General features: G+C 39.9%; 1 protein-coding gene across 42 annotated transcripts in view; it reads left to right on the top strand.

The window, feature by feature from the left end:
* The window catches only part of SORBS2 (sorbin and SH3 domain containing 2), a 390,878-nt gene that overhangs the window by 349,209 nt on the left and 20,568 nt on the right, over positions 1–21,101 (top strand). For 28 of the 42 annotated variants that reach the window (XM_037730851.1, XM_037730866.1, XM_037730863.1 and 25 more), the window contains 5 exons: positions 400–514; positions 600–728; positions 3,202–3,402; positions 14,349–14,456; positions 20,268–20,317. In XM_037730851.1, coding sequence (XP_037586779.1) covers positions 400–514; positions 600–728; positions 3,202–3,402; positions 14,349–14,456; positions 20,268–20,317 — 603 coding nt within the window. The remainder of the gene's footprint in view (positions 1–399; positions 515–599; positions 729–3,201; positions 3,403–14,348; positions 14,457–20,267; positions 20,318–21,101) is intronic. The other 14 variants (XM_037730874.1, XM_037730868.1, XM_037730878.1 and 11 more) reach the window with 1 other exon arrangement.

Raw genomic sequence — 21,101 nt, 5'->3', positions numbered from 1 at the left:
CTCCAGAGTAGCTGGGACCATAGGTGCACGCCACTGAGCCCAGCTAGTTTTTGTATTTTTAGTAGAGAAGGGGTTTCACCATCTTGGCCAGGATAGATTCGATCTCTTGACCTCGTGATCCGCCCGCCTCGGCCTCCCAAAGTGCTGGGATTACAGGCGTGAGCCACTGCGCCCAGCCTATACTTACTCTTTTTGAAATCATTTCTAAGTTATGTTATAAGTCCATTCTAAGAATTTGCAAGGATAATTCTTATCTAACCAGATTCAACTCAATCTTAGATTGGATTCTTTAATATTGTAAGTATATTTCCCAAACAAATGCAGATCTAGCGAGGGAGTTGATGTTGAGAATCATTGCTGTACATCACGAAAAAGACCATTTAAACATGTCTCTTCCAGGGAGTTGTCATTTAAGAAAGGAGATACTGTCTACATTCTCAGGAAAATTGATCAAAATTGGTATGAGGGAGAACACCATGGAAGAGTGGGCATTTTCCCAATCTCATACGTAGAGGTAAGTCTTCTCCCTTTCTCTCTTGGATGATGGTTGTTTCAAAGGTCACCACAGGTTTGAGAATAAATGACTATTTCCTTCATAGAAACTCACACCTCCTGAGAAAGCACAGCCCGCAAGACCACCCCCGCCAGCCCAGCCTGGAGAGATTGGAGAGGCTATAGCCAAATACAACTTCAACGCAGACACAAACGTGGAGCTGTCACTCAGAAAGGTGGCCCGGCTGTGTTTCATTTGTTTCTTTGTTTGTTTGTTTTTGTCACTGCATTTGAAAAGGCTGTATATCTTCAAAACTAAAATAGGTCATCTTTTTCTTTAGACACATTTGTGTTTTTCCTATTTTCTGCAAAGGACTCCTTAAGGTAGCCTGGAGTCACAGTTCCCTGCTGGTCCCTGTGTCCTTTCAGAGGAGTTCCCTGAGGGACGCCAGGCTTCTCTGAGGCTTCCCTCTGTGGCTTGGTTTGGGAAGCCGGGCACAGGGCCGAAAATCAGGGAGTTATACATTCGGGAGCCCCAGAAGGAAAGAGCACTTTGATACGCTTCAAAATATTGTTTTGCTGCCTTATTTTCCAACCTTTTTTAAACAAGATACTCCAATCCTTATCTTCCTCTGTCTTGGAATGTAGGAATGGTCCTGGGTGATGAAGATCCTTCCTCTCAGGGGAGCCACTTGAGGAGCTGTCTGTACAGCGCCCTTTCCTGGCTCTTCCTCGTGATTGACCCAGATCTCTCTGGCATCCCATCCAATCCTAGTATCTCTTCTTAATCATATCAAAAGACTCTTGTAACCTGCTACTTTCCGTCACTAAGAATGAAAAAGGAACCATTTTTATTGCTTTCTAAACATGACATATATTTGTCTGAGGTAACTGCCTGTCTGCACACAATGCACATGAGACAGTAACATGCAGAGTGGCTCTAGGACGTCCCATGCCGGCTAGTGAATGCCTTCGCCAGGTGCGATGCAGGGCAATACCATAGTTCTGGTTTGTTCTGGTCCTGGCAGAACCTTGTCCCATTCTCTCCTTTCATTCCTCATTCTGCATCATCAGCCGATTCCTTCTTCTCTGCCCTCCGGGCCGCGCCACCCAACATGAGAACCACAGAGCATTACAGGAACTCTGTCTCCTGTTCCATGCTTTACAGAAAGGCTTCACCAAGGCATCTTATGGCTCACACACAGCCTAGCAACTTGGAATGTAGGAATGGTCCTGGGTGATGAAGATCCTTCCTCTCAGGGGAGCCACTTGAGGAGCTGTCTCTACAGTGCCCTTTCCTGGCTCTTCCTCATGATCTCAGTATATTTGGAAATCAGTGCAATTTTAAGATTTGGGGAGGCCGACTTTTCTTCAGTATGTTCTGCTCTGTGGTGGTGAAGCACACAAAATCAACCATGCAGCATTTTGACAGAAAGAGAACTTTCAAGTTCTACTCAAGGTAGAAGTTCCTGGGTAGCACCTGAGGAAGGGTGCCCCATCAGACTGAGAGTAATGACTGTTTCAGCTCCGTCACACAAGCAGGCACGGCTGCCCACACTCCTGTATCACCTGCTGAATGCAGCTGCAGTTTTTGCCCTGTAGCACCAACTTGGCTGCCTATTTCTAGGACACATGTAGTTTTGAATTAAAGTTTAAACTGAGTTCTGTGGCATTGGCTCAGTCACTGCAGGTGGAAGGAATACTGCTTGTAGAAAGTTCTATTATGGTGAAAGCCAAGGGTTCTATTCAAATATTTAATGACAAGTGTAGAATGGTCACCAACTACTCAGAAGAATGCTGGGCTCACATTGTCAGGATGAAGACCAGGGGAATGGCAGTCTTGTCACAGGGATTGATACTCTAGGGCGCTGTCTTTCCCCCATCCCTTTAGTTCACTCTGTCATGAAGATTAGAGAGAAAATGAGCCAGGCACGGTGGCTCATGCCTGCAATCCCAGCACTTTGGGAGGCTGAGGCAGTCAGATCATTTGAGGTCAGGAGTTCGAGACCAGCCTGGCCAACACGATGAAACCTCCATCTCTACTAAAATACAAAAATTAGCCAAGTGTGGTGGTGAGCACCTGTAATCCCAGCTACTCGGGAAGAATTGCTTGAAACCAGGAGGGGGAGGTTGCAGTGAGCCAAGACAGTGCTACTGCACTCCAGCCTGGGTGACAGAGTGAGACTTCTTCTCAAAATTAAAAATAAAAAAAGAAAGCGGTGTGCCATTCGGTGTTATCCCTTCTAGAAGCATTTTCTGTGACCCATTTCAGACACACTGTCACAGCGAGGTGTGGTGCACTTTCTGAAGCTCTTCCTATAGAAGGCCAAGGCACTCAGTGTGCCAGAGATAATATGAGACTGTTGTCATTGAGACATTACCTGTTACACTATTCTGCTTTTTGAAATAACTTAGACAAATAATTTCACACGATACCAGCATGAGCAAATATAAACCGGTTCACATTAACCAAGCATCCTTAGGGAAGATTCTGATGTCCTGAATGGACAATTTAATTACATATATGTGGATAATATGTATTTTTCTGGTAAGCACTAGGACCTTATTTGCAGGCCCCTGATTAAACAATAACTGAAGATACAAAACTTTCCCAAAAGGAAACCTACCATTTCATAGAAAACACTGACAATTATATTTTCATGTTATTCTCTCTCTATTTCTAATGCATTTTTCTCATATTCATAACAGGGAGATAGAGTTATTCTTCTTAAAAGAGTTGATCAAAACTGGTATGAAGGTAAAATCCCAGGAGCCAACAGACAAGGCATCTTCCCTGTTTCCTATGTGGAAGTCGTCAAGAAGAACACAAAAGGTGCTGAGGATTACCCTGACCCTCCAATACCCCACAGCTATTCTAGTGATAGGATTCACAGCCTGAGCTCAAACAAGGTAAGAAGATACTCTATCATGTTCATGTAATACTGGGAGCTCCAAGTAAGACAAGCGGTATGTGATTTTAGGATATTAGATTAGAATATCACATCTATTGCAGAGAAAGAGATTTACGTATTATGTTTCTATGTGTGTGAGCGCCACATCAGTAAATATAACAATTTTTCTCAAACAGATGCTGGCATAAAGATTTCATGATTAATTTTGCCCATTTCATTTTCAAGTTAAAATATCAAAAGAGAAAGACAAAAGAATAATATAAAGTCTTGTATGACACATACCTGTACGCCTATGTACATAAATGTTTTCTAAACCAATTTTTTCTACAGCTTTTTATATATGTAAATGTTATGTATATAATATGATCTAGATATAAATAAATACAAGTATATATACATACATATATACAATTGTGATTTATACTTTGAAATATAAATATATACAACATAAAATACTATGTATATCTCAAAACGGTATATCACAAGAATGCATGGTTATTAGGTTCACAAATCTATTCAAGTTTTTTATATGGAAAGTGAGCTAGAGCAAAAATTTTTAATGAGAGTCGATAAGTCAATTTGTGTATGAGCCTGAATGGAAATGTTTTAGGTTATTATAAGTCCTCGAGTTTATTTTATTAGTTTCAGGACAGGCATACGCCAGCTCTACTGTTTCACTCGAGTGGGCTAAAGGTGATTATCATTCTCAATATGTAATTTAAAAGAGACTTTGCTTCCTTAATTGGTGAATTTATAAAAAAGGCCATTTGACAGGCTATACTCACAATGTGAAATGTTTTCTTATTTTTCTGCTGAATTATATTCTTTTTATGAATGGCATTTAAGAATTTGTTTCTCATTAACTTCTAAGAATAAAAATTGCCATTACTTCCAAAATGTTGTAAGTACTTCCCAACATTTAAAAAATGTATTAAGTTGCATAATTGGTTAATGATTTTAATTGAGATCAAGGCTGAGACATGGAAAGCTAAACCATGTCAGCTGACCAAGCCAAAAAGTTTTCCAGAATCTTCTTAAGTATGTTTACTTCATTACCAGAGCTTAGCATCTTTCCTTCAGTATTTTCTGCTGATAAAGAGAAAAGATAAGAATCTCCATGCGTGTATTTGTCTTATCCACCATTCGGTCATCTTTAAAAAACTATCACAGAAATTTCAAAGCAACTGTACCTTCAAATAAAATGAGGAAAGAAAAGCATGTATCTACAAAAGCTCACTAAACATCTAACAAATTATTCCATATGTCCTAATTAACAATGGCAATATAATATTTTCAATTCCAGTCTTTGATGTGAATATAATTTAAATGTAATTGAATATATTTTCAAGTTTTTAAAATAATACCAGATTTTAAATAGAAAATTTCACTAATAACTAGTGTTTTATGGCTCACTGCTGGGGAAAGAATATGTTGAGAAGCTTATGTCTGTAATTTGAAATAAATACTTCATGGTTTTATCCCGACTGGTAATCCATGCTGTGATGTCACAGGCTTAATGAAGAAAACTTCTTAGTAGTGACAATCATTTTTAGAAAGATAAATATAATATAATTCTAAATGATGACATTCGAAATATACTAAATGCCATAGAACCTATTTTCTAACTGATATTTACATAGATAACTCATTAATAATTTATAAATTATGCTGGGGACAGATTTAAATCACATTTCTTGACATTCTGTCTTCGTCTTAGGGGAGACTAAAATGTAAGTTGACATTCTTTCTGACATTTCTGCTGTTCGTGCTTTGGATTCCACTTCTAGTGCTTTTGGAAAACAATTGTATGGCTTTTGTATTATAGGTATAGTTTGTGATATAGTTATACCAGGATGCTTCATTTGGCTTTGGTGTAAGCTAGTCCATCATAAAGGTAATCAGTTTAACCTGCAAATATGTGTTTTGGTGACTGTGATGGTGATGGCCCTGGAGGAGTGGCAGCAGGAGATAGCAATGGTGATGGTGGCCGTAATGACAAGGGAATTTAAAGAGCTTGCTTTCTCGTCCACATAATATTCCTGGCATAATAGAAAGTGAAAGTGGAAACTTGATGATTTTAAATTATTATATATTTTACAGACTTTTCAAATCTTTTTTTTTTTTTTTTTGAGACAGAGTCTCGCTCTGTCGCCAGGCGCTAGCCTGTAGCGCAGTGGTGCAATCTCTGCTCACCGCAACCTCTGCCTCCCGGGTTTAAGCAATTCTCCTGCCTCAGTCTCCTGAGTAGCTGGGACTAGAGGCACATGCCACCACGCCCAGCTAATTTTTGTATTTTTTAGTAGAGACAGAGTTTCACCATGTTGGCCAGGATGGTCTCGATCTCTTAACCTCGTGATCTGTCCGCCTCGGCCTCCCAAAGTGCTGGGATTACAGGCGTGAGCCACTGCGCCCGGCCTCCAACTCTATTAGAAACTTTCATGTTATGTAACAAAGGGTATAAAATAGAACTCTAGCTAGTAAGGAAACTTCTGTTGAATGAGACTTGAGTGGTTTATATCCTATTGAAAACTCAACATCTACAGGACTTAATAGGAGGAGCTGTCTACCCAGGCACAAACCACACATGCAGTCTCGCTGTGTGTCAGCAGCTAAGCAGCCTGGGTCCTGAATCTTTACTAAGATGCTCACATGAGTTTTGTGACATTTATGTCATCCCATGATAAGGTGACTTTTAAAAAAAGAAAGAGCTAAATAAATCCGATTAATACCCCATTCCTATTAGAGGACAAAGGAGTCCAAAGTTATGTGGGAAATGCATCACCCACTTACACACACTAGGGCCCAGGAGCAAAAGGGCCAGCTACCTGTGTAAAGTGTTATCCTAAACAATCAGCTGGAAAATGTCTCCAGAATCTTGTTGGAGACTTTTTTCTTTCCAAATCAAAGGCATCTGTCTGGAAAGCTGTAAAGTGAAAGGTCCCTTTCTTAAGGCCTTTATGCACAGAGCGGGCAGCATTTTCTCTAGCCCAGCAAAGGTAGATAAATATATTCCAATGTTAGTAAATAGCACTTCTAGAGCTACGTGTTTTCATTTTTAATTTTTATGGGCATATATGGGGCGTATTTATTTATTAGAACTACTTTTAATGACTTTGCATGAAATTTTAAATTTATTGTTTTGTTTACTATATCCAAAATGCCTCAGTAATACTAGATATACAGAAGTGTATTTTTACTTCAGGGGATTAAGCTTCATAAATCATACCTCCTCTGATTTACATAAATGACAAGCTTTGAAAGAGAACGGGAGCCTTAAGCAGAAGTGTTCTCTGCCGTTAGCATCAAATGGGCTTTTTCTGTGTAAACGTTTACTTTGGATTTTTTTAGACTTTGAAGCAGCAGTATGTAAGCTCAGCTTCATTCTGATCATGGGCCCCTGTCTTTGAAACATACTTTTCAGAATGTATTCACTTAGAAATCTGTTAACATATCATGTTCTAAAATACTTTATTTGTAGGTTCTAATCACCTTGCCAACCTAAGTAGGAACATTGTCAGAGTTTAAAAGATTGGGCTATACTGTCGCAAAAAAAGAGCATTACACAAATTCAGGAAATTAAAAAGATTTAACTGTTGGTTTTCATTCTACATTCCATTTCTTTGGAGTCATTTATACTACTAAATCAATATCTGGAAACCTGTAATATCTTTTCAACATAGTTTAAAGTGAGCAAGCTATTCAACCTCTTAGATTTTACTCGTCTTTTAATTTCTATATCATCTTCATCTTATTTGACATTGAGACCCCTTCCAAAGCTAGTAGGGTTTCATTGTTGAAGCAACTTCTCTAATGAAGGTGAATGATTTTATGTGTTTAAATTTCCGCAAAATATCTTCAAATCTAGACATCTTCTACATGTCTTTAAACCTGTCCTTGTTAAACATAAAATTATTTTCATATTCGCCAGCACATCTTTTCTGCATTTCTTCATCTCTGTGTTTTGATGCATTATTATTTTCTTACTTTATTTTTTCTTAACTTCATAATCCGCGCTCATCTCCAAGCTGGCTTCCAGTGAACCAGCCCCTCCTCCCACCCACACAGCCTCGCCTGGCTCACTTAAAGGAGCTCTCCGGGGAACTGCCCAGGGCCGGTTGTCCCTGACAGCCTCATGTCCACCAGCAAACCCTTTGGCCCCAACACCACCTCCTTCCCTGGACGACTTTTTGGATGAATTGGAGAAGCTTGGTGCTTTAACCTTGTCAGCTGACCAAGCGGAACCAAACATCCTAGAGGACCTCAGCCTGGAAATTAAGGAGGAACCTGCTGTGCCTCTCCTGTTGCCTCCAGCATCTGCGCCAGCCGAGTCACCTTCCGCTGGCGCGGGTGTGGCCTTGGCTGCAGCCCAGACTTACCATGCAGAGCCACTTCGGGATCCCATAACCACAACTCAAAGCAAGTTTGCAGATTTGAGAAAAATGAGAAGGGGCTTTTCAGACCCTAAAAAGGTGCCGGAAGTCCTAGGGGATAAGTTTGTGGCCTCTGCATGCACCAGCGTGGGTTCCTTGCCCACACCCCTGCCCGTCATTGGAGAGGAAGATGAGGGCATCTATGAGGGGATCGTGTCAGGCATCCAGAGAGGGCCGCCAGGACCTCAGGAAGGAGATGCCTGGTGGTGTGGCCACGATGTGACAGAGGGGACCCCACACCTACACATTGAAGAGGAGGAGGAAGAGGAGAAACCTGACTCCTTAGCCACCCCCCCAGATTCTAGGATCCCCAAGGAGGACAGCAATGCAGCAAAAACCAGTAATGAGGTATTTTAATTTTGCCTAATTACTGAAGAACTAACCGGCCTTACTATGATTAGCTATTACAGTTAATCATATTAATAAATATCTGTTTTGACACTGCCTAACAGGGCTTTTTAAACAAAAAACACAAACACTGTAAGCTGGGGAAGGAGTGGGTATATCAAAACACACCACATTTAATTAAATGATGTAAATATGCGGTATAATTCCATTATCCCATTATTTCTTTAGGACCATGAACTTATATTTTAAAATTATGTATAATTTATATAGTCTTTGTAATCTTCCAATATTAGTAATGATAGCTAATAGTGGAGCTCTTACTGAGTATCAGACACTATTCTAAGAATTCTACATCTTTAATCTTTAATATCACACACCAGTGAGGTGTGTGATATTATCATCCCCAATTTAGAGATGAGGAAATTGATGCACAGAAATGTGTCCTATTCCAAGATGAGAAAACCAGACACCATACCTTTGGTATAACGGCACTTTTCAAAAATAACAATGATAAAGAAAACAGAAAAAGTAAAACAGCAATCTGTCCCCTTATGATTCTCTAAAGAGGTCACCCTCTTTATGTTGACTTCATGTTGACTACTTAAGAGTTGGGTACTGTATCTTCACATTACAAAGAACCTTGAACAATGGTTTTAATCAGCAAAGGCAGGAAATGCCTGGAAACTTTAGCTTGCAAACCTCTCTGTTAACACAAAAAGCAAGCCTGTAATCCCAGCACTTTGGGAGGCTGAGGCAGGGAGATCACTTGAGGTTAGGAGCTGGAGCAGCCTTGCCAACATGGCGAAACTTCCTTGCAACTAAAAATACAAAAACTAGCCATACATGGTGGCAGGCGCCTGCAATCCCAGATACTCGGGAGGCTGAGGCAATGAGCAGAGATCATGCCATTGCACTCCAGCCTGGGTGGACAGAGTGAGACTCCATCTCAGAAAAAAAAAAAATGAAACTTGAGGCCGGGCATGGCGTCTCACACCTGTAATCCCAGCACTTTGGGAGGCCAAGGCTAAGGTCAGGAGTTCAAGACCAGCCTGGCCAACATGGCGAAACCCCATCTCTACTAAAAATACAAAAATTAGCCAGGTGTGGAGTTGGATGCCTCAGGATGTAATCCCAGCTACTCAGGAGGCTGAGGTAGGAGAACTGCTTGAACCCGGGAGAGAGAGATTGCAGTGAGCAAAAGTGTGCCACTGCACTCCATCCTGGGCAATAAGAGCAAAACTCTGTTTCAAAAGAAAAAAGAAAGAAAGAAACTTGATCCCTCAAATGTATCCTGTGAATTAAGAAGCAAGTATAATTACTGGCAATTATGGAAATCATGAAATGATAGAAAGCATGGTTCATATTATGCCACTATCCAAGTCATATTCTTTCCTAGTTCCTCTATTTCAAAATAACCTGGCTATGCCTGCATTTGTGTAAAACAAACACATTATTTAATAACAGATAGATACTTCATTGCAATAAGTCAAGCATGTCTCTACACCAATTATTTCAATAACTAATTTTCCTTTCAATTCAGTCAATTTTAAGAAATGATCAGATGCGCGGCTTTGTTAAACTGTTAACTGTCTGTTTGCTGCAGACAGCACCCCAGGCCGGCTCATCCCAGCACCAGCTCACACCCTGCACACAGGGGGCTGCAACGTCCCCAGCTGTGTGACAAACTATTTATAGTTGGTGACCTACTTTACAAGCAAGTTACAAAGAGCCATTGCAGGGTTTTAAATACTTTTTTCCTTCACTTTTAGAAGGAGCCACATAGAAATGTATTATAAAAGTATGGAATATCGGTGCTCCTATTTCCAGCCACCCATATCTGAAAATTATACTGATCACACCCACTGAGGATTTTAAATCAAATTCAAGAGAGGAAGTTAGTGCTTTCAAAGCAAAAAAAAAAATGTGTCATAAATATAACTTCCCAAGATTACTGGTAACTTTAAAATGATTTGGGGTTGGAGGATATTCTGTCACCCCTTTCCGGGCGCAAGCGTAATCACGTCTTGTCTTTCCTCAATATGTAAGCCACCGTCATTTTCTTCGGGAGACCGAGCAGCCACACCCTTCCCCAACCACCTGCTTTCTTCCCCTCCATCTCATTCTCTCTTGGCCTCTGTTTCTGACCTGGACTCTACACGTTCTCAGCCCTGCTCACCTCCTCTCCTCCCTAAATATTCTTATCCACAGGAGATCAATCCACCAAAATTAAAGGTAACTGCATCTTGAGTGTGGTTCATTGCATGTCTTCAAGAACTTAATCAGTAAGATGTATGCCCTCTCACAAGACCTAAGAAGTTATATAAATACTAATTGCTAACTTTTAACATCTTTAGCATGGCCTCTATCCAAACATCTAAAAGATCCATTTGCATAGCAGCTATACCCAGACTGAGGGGAAAAACAGACTGAAATGCACATCAGAATAAAAAGGAATGATTATTTTCAGTTGAGCGTCAGCACGAGAACCGTCACATTCGAAGGCGTCTCAGCTCAGTGCCTGTCATGCTCCATCCCCTCTCAGTGGACTCATTGCCTCCCGTCATCTCCCACCCATCGGCAGGCTCAGCAGAGCCTGGAGACAGGACGGTCTTTGGCACTGAGTGTCTTGAGCCTTGTTCTTCCACAAAAGTAAAGTAAATTCATGAGGATGTGGGAAGGATCACACTTTTGTAGCAGTTTCCAAAGCATCCAGACTTGCAGGCTGACAGCTCCGCTGGTATTTAACCTAAAGATGCCATTTTAAAAAAATTATCTTAACAAAATGAATGACTTGCCTTGGAAAGAGATTTAATGACAAGCACAGCGTGAAATTAGTCCATCACAGAAACGTTCTCCTTCTGTATTTAGAATGATCCTGAAACATTTTCCTCTAGACACAAGGTGACAGACTTCAAATAATAACTCACCCTCACATTCAATCTTTTGAATGTGAAATGAGAGCCTCTGCAGATAAGTAAAAATGTAGGGCTCTGACACAGCTAAGGTTCTGTATTAGGAAGTGCTGTTTATAGAACCTCAAAATCATGATCACCAGACCCGTTCGCTGACATGGGCTACGTGCTCCTGTTAGGTGTGAAAGGAACTTTGTAAAAAATGGAACACTTTAAAGACTAATTGTTTTTTTGCTCTTGGAGGTTTTTTTCTTAGCTGGCAAAAAATAATTAGAAAATGTTTTAAATAATGGCACTTTATATGATGCCTAAGACTAAGCATTTCTGTTTTTTTCTCCTTTTTCTGTGGTTTTATTTTTAAGGCCAAGCTATTTATTTCTTGTCCTTTTTTTACTGGTTTTTCAGACTTTAAGCTTAATCAATAAGAGGTAAAGTAGCTTTAGAATCTGAGTTCTCTAATTTAGAAAGATAGAGGATGCACGATTATAGTGTCAGGACAAAACCAGATGTAAAAAGGTTTGTTCTGTGAGAACCAAATCCCTCTCGTACATTCTCCAGGTTTCAGTTGTTTGCAGAATGTCAGGAGAGAATGGAGATTTTCACAATAACTAATAACTACATGAAATACTTATAATGACGGCAAAGCAAAGTGGTTTTTCTCTATTTTTTCTCCTATGTAGGAGCAAATCTTGATTTTTGAATCTCCCACTGAGTGTTTTTAAACCTTATAAATCTATTTTGTAGTCACTGAAAGAATGTATTCACTGAAGTTATTTGTGCCTGTAAATTTAAATACAAATTGAATCAACTCCAAATTTTAGGCCATTATAGTTTAATTCCACATCTGACCCAGTTACAGACTGTGTCAGTCTGAGGCCAAAGCCTTCTTCTTTCTTCCATTTCAGAATGTTAATGATCATTGTAAAGAAAAGAAATAACCGAGCACTGAAAGCAAAGAGAAAATAAACTTTTCATAATGTTTTAATAGACATAGTAGAGCATGCATGAAATCACTATAATAGCATTTTTATCAACTCCTATAAACCATTGTTTAGTTAACTTATGTTAAGTCAATGCAATTTCATTCTTTTAAAGTGTTTTCTAAGACATTGAAAATCTCCATAAAAATAAAGGCAATGCCAAAATCTTCCATAAACGTAAAAGTTACTACGACTTTATAGATTACAGATGACGGAAAGATACATAAATTATCTTTGATGTATAAATCTGAATCCAATATTTCCCATCTTTTGAGGATTTGTTTTTAAAATAATGATTTTTCATAACAAAAAATAGTATAAATCTCAGCTCCTCTGTAAGCTGAGCTTCCATTTCCATCCAAGAGACTATTTTGCAAGAGACTTGCAGCATGCGGACCGAGGTTGCAGCAGAAGCTCTCCGAGGAGAGTGAGAGGCTCTTTCTTGGGTTTCTTTCAAGAAACTCAGGGGTTGTGGTCCCACAAATCATCTCATGAGAAAGGGATCCCTGGGGTAGTTTCCAGCATGAAATCAGGCCCTGTTTGTTCCTAATTGTTCACGTGGTCTTTCCGGCTGTTATGCTCCACATCATTCTAACAGCTAAATGGAGTTTTATTCTCTAAGGGCTCTGATATGTTTAGAACCCCTGTATTTGTCAGGACTGGGGTAGGCACAGAGTCAGAAAACTCAAAATAATTAGAGCTTAAACAAGGTAGAAATATACTGCTCTTACACATAAATGTAGGGTCTCCAGGACTGATATGGTGGTTCCACAGTCATCAGAGAACCCAGGAGGCTCCATCTAATGTTGGTTCATCACTGTTCTTAGAGAGAAGCTTCTGCAATGGGTCCCAGCAGAGAAAAGGACTGCTCAGGGAAGAAGTGTAATCTCCCCTCTTTTCTCCGTCCTGTTGCACACGAACCAGCAGGAAGGAGAAAAGGGGGAAATTACACCTTCTCGCTTGAAGGCCATGTCCCAGAAATTGCACGTATCCCCTGTCACAGCTTATCACATGAGCGTGTCCAGCTACAAGTCAGGAAATGGGATCTTTATCCAGAATGGCCACATGCCTCCCCAACAGCCTGGTCCTGTTACTGAGGACCAAGCAGAGAATGGACTTGGAGAGCATCAAGCCTTGTCTGCCATGACCCCTAAGCAACGATGCCAAACACACTTCATCCTGAGAGGCTGGGGATTTGAGGGCAATCGTTACTGAGAATTAGGAAAACTTTTCTAAACGAGAGTTGAGAAAACCACACGCTTTTATTTAAGCGTGTTTTATTCCCACTAAAGTTCTCTTAAGCCAGATCAAACACCAGGCAATACTCTGCCAGATCCTGTCTGCTGTTGGAAGGAAAATGAAACACACACATACAAGATCAGCTTGTTCACTGTCATATGAAAGATCTTACTCTGAAAGAACACTAACACAGTCAAGCCTGCAGGTAGAGCACTTGAGTATTTCATTATGTTTCACCATGCTTTCCCCCAAAAAGGCCTTGTTTTCTTCTTATATGTTTGTTAGAAAATTCTGCCTCCCACAAATGTATGACATAGTCCATGAAATTTGATGGGCATTAAGCCAAACTCTCCTTTGTCTCACCTTGCATCTCTTCAATAATCACGTGGAAGCAGGTCAGGCTTGAGAGCATCTTGAACCCAGTTGCTAAGCGTTCTGTTAAAGACATAACATTTCTTGGCCAGGCACGGTGGCTCACACCTGTAACCCCAGTGCTTTGGGAGGCAGAGGCGGGCAGATCACCTGAGGTCAGAGTTCAAGACCAGCCTGACCAATATGGTGAAACCCCGTCTGTACTAAAAATAGAAAAATTAGCCAGGCGTAGTGGCGCACACCTGTAATCCCAGCTACTCAGGAGGCTGAGACAGAAGAATCGCTTGTACACGGAGGACGGAGGTTGCAGTGAGCTGAGCTCACACCATTGCACTCCCTCCGGGGCAACAGAGCAAGACTTTGTCTTGGGAAAAAAAAAAAAAGGCATAACATTTCTGATATGTTCTTGGCCTCTCCCTTATACCAGCTTTCCTCTACAAACCTTTTTCTGCTCTGCCTGTGGGTCCCGTGTTAAGACGGCAGCTGGTGCCTGTGTTGTGGAAACAGTGTGAGCAGCTGGAGGCGCTGTTAACCCTCTCTGCCCTGGTGTTGTTCAGGAGATTGGCATGCTGTGTGTGCATGGAAAAAAGCAACCCAAGAAAGCTCCTCCTAAAGGCTGTGTGATGAAGATGAGAACTAACTAACTTCTTATGGATTTTCCAGGCTGACCTAAAAAGCGAGATGTGTGTCCTGGGTAAGCCTCCTCGCAGCCCAGTGATGTCTAAGAGATCCTGCAGCTCACCTGTCAGAGGGCTCAGCAGTTCCCACAGGGTAGGGTCAGCATGCCCCCACCTTGAGCCAGACATCCTGACCACCCCTCGCAGGGGCTGGCTCTTCCTTCGTTGTCTTTGCTGTGAACTGGTCTCAAAGTAAGGCTGCAGACACCCTGGAGATGAAGTGACCTCCTGGTGATGGGCTTCCCTTTTAGGTGTGCATGAGGTTTCCCAGATCCACAAAGACATGGTCAGATTCCCTACTGTAAATAAGGGTGTCGTGTGTGTTGTGGTCCACATCTGTCTCATGGATCTACACGAAATCACTGCTTTCTAGTCCCCGTCTCTCCTGCAAAGAATGAAACTATTGCCAAGCATATGCAGTACTGAACTCACACACTTTCAGTCGTGTTTGCTTCTGTGTCACTCAATTTGGATTTTTTTTAATCCATGGTTCTTGTCTAAAGTCTTCTGTTGCTCTAGTCGCGTGCACTACATTCTCTGGGTGCGCCGTTTCTGGATACGGGGGTACTGCTCTCTGGATTCTATCCACTTCCCATTTCTTGCCAGCTTTGATTGAACTTAAAGGTCAAATTACTTTCCCTTAGCTACTTAGTTCTATGATATCTACCGTGCTTTAAAAGACATGGACTCTAAATGGTACTTACTATCAATTCTAAGGAATGCAGCCAAGGAGTTTGGAAATATTCATCCAGACAGAAGTCAGGATTCCTTCCCCATCTCTGTTTTGGTGGACCTGACTCCACCTTAACTGGTCCAACACGTAGCTACGCGTCTGCATTTCACGTTCTCAAGGGCTTGATTTCAAAGAAGTCTTCGTTTTTCATTTCTAAAAAAAAAGTAGATATTATTCTGTATTTATGCCACTTTGTGCTTTTTGCATTGCATGGGAAGCTCTCATTTTGTTGCTGAGGCAGAGTTTTGTGTTGCCATAGAGAGAGGAATGCCAATTTGTAGAGATTCTTAGACTCTCCCAAATGGCCCTTGAGGGTCAAGGCAAAAAATAAGCTGCTTTTGCAATTAAGAGGACCCACCTATAAATTTCCTGTGGGTCCGTGAGATGGTATGCTTTTGTTCCCCTTAAGATTTTTTTTTACCTGATTTTTACATCATGTATTTGTATGTCAGATTATGTGTGTGTTTGTGTGGACCATATTCTATTTTTTAGATTTCTGCAAAGTTATGTTTTACCTTCATCATTTAAGAAGGAAAAATAAGCCTATAAACATAAGCATGGTATTGCTATTAGGAGAATTTCACCTAATTCTGCTTAGCAAGTACTACAACTAATATTTTATGAAAAAAAATGACAAAAACACTTTAGCACTGCTTAGATTGCTTTCAGAGATTTTTCTGCATTAGTATTTAAAGTAACGGGCCATCCTTATTTAAGAATTATTTGATGCTAAATATAGCTAAGCCTCCAGAGATAACTGCAGAACCTTTGATAAATTAGATGGCTTTTCAACAGGCTGTAGCTAAGATAGGAAAGGATACATTTTACTGATGTTAGAGACTCCATGATATTTCAAACCAGCTTCCTTATGAACAGTAACTTGTGATTGGGTCTAGCTTTGCAAATTAGCATGTGATTAAAACTTGTCTCTTTTGTATCCATTTTTGACAACATCAAAAAATAGCTACAGAAAAAAATTATTTAGGGCTACAGAAAAAATATATATATTTAGGACACCATGAAAACAACATCATGCTTCATTGGATTTTCTCTTATTCTACTCTTAAGATTCATTAAGGAAATATAAGCGTAATATAATTCTTGCTCAAAATAAATGTCCAGCACAGTGATTGTAATATGTCAGTCGAAAGCCATCTTTCTATGCTCCGTTCATGTAAGTCTCTCTGAATGTCACAAATGTATCTTGTTCTATATTTATCTTAAAACTGCCAAGAAGTTATGAGAAATGGAAATGCCTGCACAGATAGAACTGGACACAGACCAAAAATGCTGGTGGCTTACAAGGGATCCTTTCTCAAGAATATAAAATGTGAGAAGGGAAGAACATGGTTGGAAAAATAGATGACTATCTATCCCACATCACTCTGTGGCCTTTATAATAGGCACTTAAAATTAATCCAGGCTTGGGAACTTCGGTAGAAAGGGGCGGATAAAGCAGAAACAAGTCTTAGCTTGTTGCTGCCACTGCTCACCACGAGGTGGCAGCAGAGTGCGGATGCATTAGCACCTACCTGAGGGTCAAAATTCAGAGGCTGATTTTAGCCAAGGTAGGTCAACCATTCCATCATAGTAAACTTTCATGCAACCAAGAGCTCACATCAAAATTACCATCTTGTTTCGTTTGTTTTGTTTACCTGTTTGTCAGATTAAGAAATTATCCAGTATGTTTGGGTTCTGGTTTACTAACCTGCAAAATGGAGTTGAATTGCAACCATTATTTTTTTTTACATGACTGAGATACATGAGAATTAACCAATTAACGTCAGTGTCACAGCTGTCTGACAACTGAGTGTGTAAAGCTGATGAGGACACCTTTACACAGCAGAGGAAATATCTGTAGAAATATGCATCCTTCGTGGAATCCCTGAGGGGACCTGATTAACCATCACCTTGTCCAACTCATTGACTTCAGAGATAGGGAAGGTGAGGGGCATCCCCAAGGTTCTATGGTGGTTAACGCCCAAAACAAAAAAAGACACAGATGAGCCGTCACAAATAACTGTTCATGGTACTCATTCCCGACTAGTCAAATGTTTTAAGAATAAACTAATTCTAGTACTGTGATTAGACAGCTTTCTTGAAAACTGTCTTCTAGTTATCCACATTAATATGGAGGTGATTCTTGTTAAAGGTAAGCTTCAAAAAGTTCTAAAACTCACCGTTATAAGACACACACAGCTTCTCTGCTAAGAAAAGTCTGGGTTGATTCTGGCCACGGAATGTGAACAGTATAGAAAACTGATGATCTGTGGGTAAAAAGAGGGGCAGGGTTTGAAAGATATGAAGGAAGGGAAAAGAGATATTGGGAAACAGGTAGAAGCAAGGACGGGGGCCCGGTGTGGTGGCTCAAGCCTGTAATCCCAGCACTTTGGGAGGCCGAGGTGGGCAGATCACAAGGTCAAGAGATGGAGACCATCCTGGCCAACATGGTGAAACCCCGTCTCTACTAAAAATACAAAAATTAGCTGGGCGTGGTGGCACATGCCTGTAATCCCAGCTACTAGAGAGGCTGAGGCAGGAGAATCACTTGAACCAGGGAGGCGGAAGTTGCAGTGAGCCGAGATCATGCCACTGCATGCCAGCCAGGCGACAATGAGAATCTGTCTCAAAAAAAAAGTCGCCAGGACGGTGCTGGCTGCCACGCACAGAAACAAACGTTTCCCAGCCATGGACGTGGGATCCAGGGAGCTGCACACTTGCAGCAAGCACCACATTTTCATAATGGTCGGCGAGACAGTTCATTTAAGTGATGAGGTGGGTCGAGTTAAAGGAATTAAACAAGTAGAATTATAGTGGTGATAACTAAAAGGGATATACGGACTTTAAAAGTAGATTGTTTTATATTCATGAACAACTTGATTTTTAAAGTGGTATTCACATTTTAACAAAAGAGCAATGAATGAAATAAGCAGTTATACAAAGCATCAGATGCCGTGATGTAGAAGTTGAAACTTCGACTCACTTTTAAAATATTAAAATGGTTTAAATGTGTGAAAACAGGTACACCAATTTTAGAGCATAATGAAATATATTTTATACATTTTCTCTTAAGAAGAAATATTATTTATAACTATTATGCACTGCAAATGGTGCTAAAATTGTTTTGGGGACAGTAGTAGCTATCTTGGGGTATGGTATGAAGTGTGGCATATCAGACATTTTCAAATTGCTTTTGAGTACAGTATTTTTCAGTGACTAACATGGACATTTGCAAAACCATGTGGCTTTAATGCATATTCTTAGGCCAGAAATTTTACTCCTGGGAATATATTCTAAAGAATAGTTCAAAAGACGAAAATAGCTCTTTGCATAAAAAATGTATATAGCATTGCTATTTATGATAGTGGGGAAAAAAGACCAGACCAACTCCAACTTCAAAACAAAACAAAACAAACTCTGATACGTGGACACACGTGGGAGAACGTGATTCTGCAGGCATTTAAAAGGAGAAAGAGGACTAAGGGAAAAAAAGACTGGAAAATTATTACAAAATAATACCAATGGCAGTTGATGTTTGCAGATCTCACTTCTGCATGAAGGTTTTATACATGTATAAAGTTTTACTGGATTGGAAAAGAGCTTTAAATAAGTAATGATACAGGCTTATCAATGACTTAGTTGCCAGCTTATAGATTTAAATTGATTGAATAATACCTTGAATTAAATGACCTTTAAGATGGCTGGAAAATTGTTTAGTCATAATTTTTCTTAAAATATGAATATCTTCTAATTTTAATAAAGACACATTGTTAGTAGACTTATATTGATGTGTAGGAGTAAACTATTTCACACTCTTAAGTCATACATGTGTCCGGTAATTCTTATGCAGTCTAGTTTTCAATATTCTATCCACAGACTGTTGAGTGAAGTTTCTAAGAATACTGTTAATAAAGGTTTCCAATTAATAGAGCCAAAGCTTCCAGTTTTAGTACTGTGAGTACCTAGTCTTATGCTAGACAGACGAGTAGGATAGAAAGGGGGCAGATAAAGAATTTGGGAAGGGGATAAATCATAGACTCAAAGACCAAAAGGAGCCTCAGGGTTATCCATCCAAGCTTGGACCAGTGGGGTTTCTATGGACCATTTGTAGGAAGAGATTTCCATCCTCTCAGTAATCCACTCATAACCATGGAATCTAAGAACTGGTCCCAATGTCTAAGGACATGGATTTAACAGCTAATTCAGTAGTCATCAAACGTCACTTATATAATTGCCATGCAAATTCCGATTTTACCCTGTAGCTATTACTTAGAAGCAAATGGTTTTAAAATGTGTTATGATGTGTATGCATTTCTCCCCTAAAAGGTAAAGTTTAGGTAGTCAATATAAATTACAGAGTTTATATATTCAACAAACGTGTTAACTTTCATTCACTGAAATATTAATGTGGGTATATGGGATGCTAAGGCTTGTCATTTCCAATATTATAAGTATCTATTACAGATACTGGTCTTGATGCTTAGTTTAAAAAGAAAAGAAACTCTTTTGAGAGTTCAGTGCACTGGAAATTTCTACCAGTATTTCTCTTCTAAGGTAAAATGTTACATGTTACCTGGATATTGTTCGTTGCATTCCAAAGTTCTGTTTTCTCTTTTTAAAAATGCATGTGTTTTCTCCACATTGAGAACAGAGAATGTTCATTCCAGTGTAGCATGGGAGGTCTGCTTATTGACATTTTCCTGTATACTGTATGTGAAAATGTTGTCTGTGAAGGAAAGGTTGAAAGAATGAATGTGGATACTTTGCTGTTAAACTAAATGTGGTTTATTTTCTGCTTGTTTGAGAAAACGCTGGAGACTAAGGTTGTATGAAGGTGTCTATACTTCCTATTCTAGTGGTTTGCTGTCTGTGTTCTTTTCCTATTCCTGGCCTTTGAAAAATCAGTGGGACTAAACCCCAACTTTTCCTTAAAGCTTGAGCAGACGAGATTGTAGACATGTTCGAAACATTTGACCTTGGTTATTTTGCTTTAAAGCTCCCTTTAAATATTGTAATTATTAATCCTGCAGAAACCCTTTATTTTTTTCTTCCTTTTGGTTTTTTACAACAGGAAATATTAAATGTCAAGAAAAGTACCATGCCATTATCCAAATTATCTTTTAATTAGTACCAGTTTAAACATTGATTACATTGAAAATCATTTCATTTCAGCCACAGCGTCCTGTGTTTACTCATGAAAATATTCAAGGTGGGGGGGAACCGTAAGTATTCTTCTTATCTTCTAAATTCGAGACTAACCTTGACCCACAAAATGGACAACTGTACCAAAATGTCAGATGGTACAGCTATGCAAGTGAAAGACCCAAGTAACTAACATGAGGCCTCCTGAATTACAAGAAATTGCAGTAGTCTCTTTTATGACAGTGATCAGAAATCTATTTTTAAAAGAACCCATAGTTCTCTGAGAAGATTTTAATTGAATCATAGGAAAACTTTCCAATGCTTCAGTGATTCCTAAGATGGATAATTCTGTCTCCCTCTCTGCTTTGCTGGCTGTGTAACAAGGGCTTATAGAAAATGGTCTAGCCTTGTTTTCACCCCTCTGGGAGACAGTAAAAGAGGACCTAAATGTAAAAAAGACCTAACGTGATGTTAATAATGTAATTCCAAAGTTATATGCTTAGAAGAGTCATTTGAAAATGGCAGTATTAACACACTGTTACTCAGTTACATGCTGTTACTTCCACAGCACCAGGAAAATGCCTTTTCAAACTTTCCTTTCAAATTTCCTCTCCTTTCTGATACATGAGTTAAGTCAGCCTGAAGGTGTCACAAGTTGTCTTGAAGATTCTCTCTGTGTGTTTCTTTTTCGGGCCCATTTTGTCCCAGAGAGATGTTCAGGAGTTATCAACTTCCTGTTGGCTACTGCCCACACTGAGAGTCAAGCATGAGACCCTGGGAAGGCTCACTCATGGACCTAAACTTCATCCAGCACATGTAGCACATGCTGGGGATCCTGACCCACTGCCCTCACTCTGCTGGCCT

This window comes from Cebus imitator, unplaced genomic scaffold (assembly GCF_001604975.1).
Source record: "Cebus imitator isolate Cc_AM_T3 unplaced genomic scaffold, Cebus_imitator-1.0 Scaffold365, whole genome shotgun sequence".
Classification (NCBI taxonomy): domain Eukaryota; kingdom Metazoa; phylum Chordata; class Mammalia; order Primates; family Cebidae; genus Cebus; species Cebus imitator.
The sequence above is the reverse complement of the archived record's forward strand: the minus strand, read 5'-3'. Positions and strand labels throughout refer to the sequence as shown.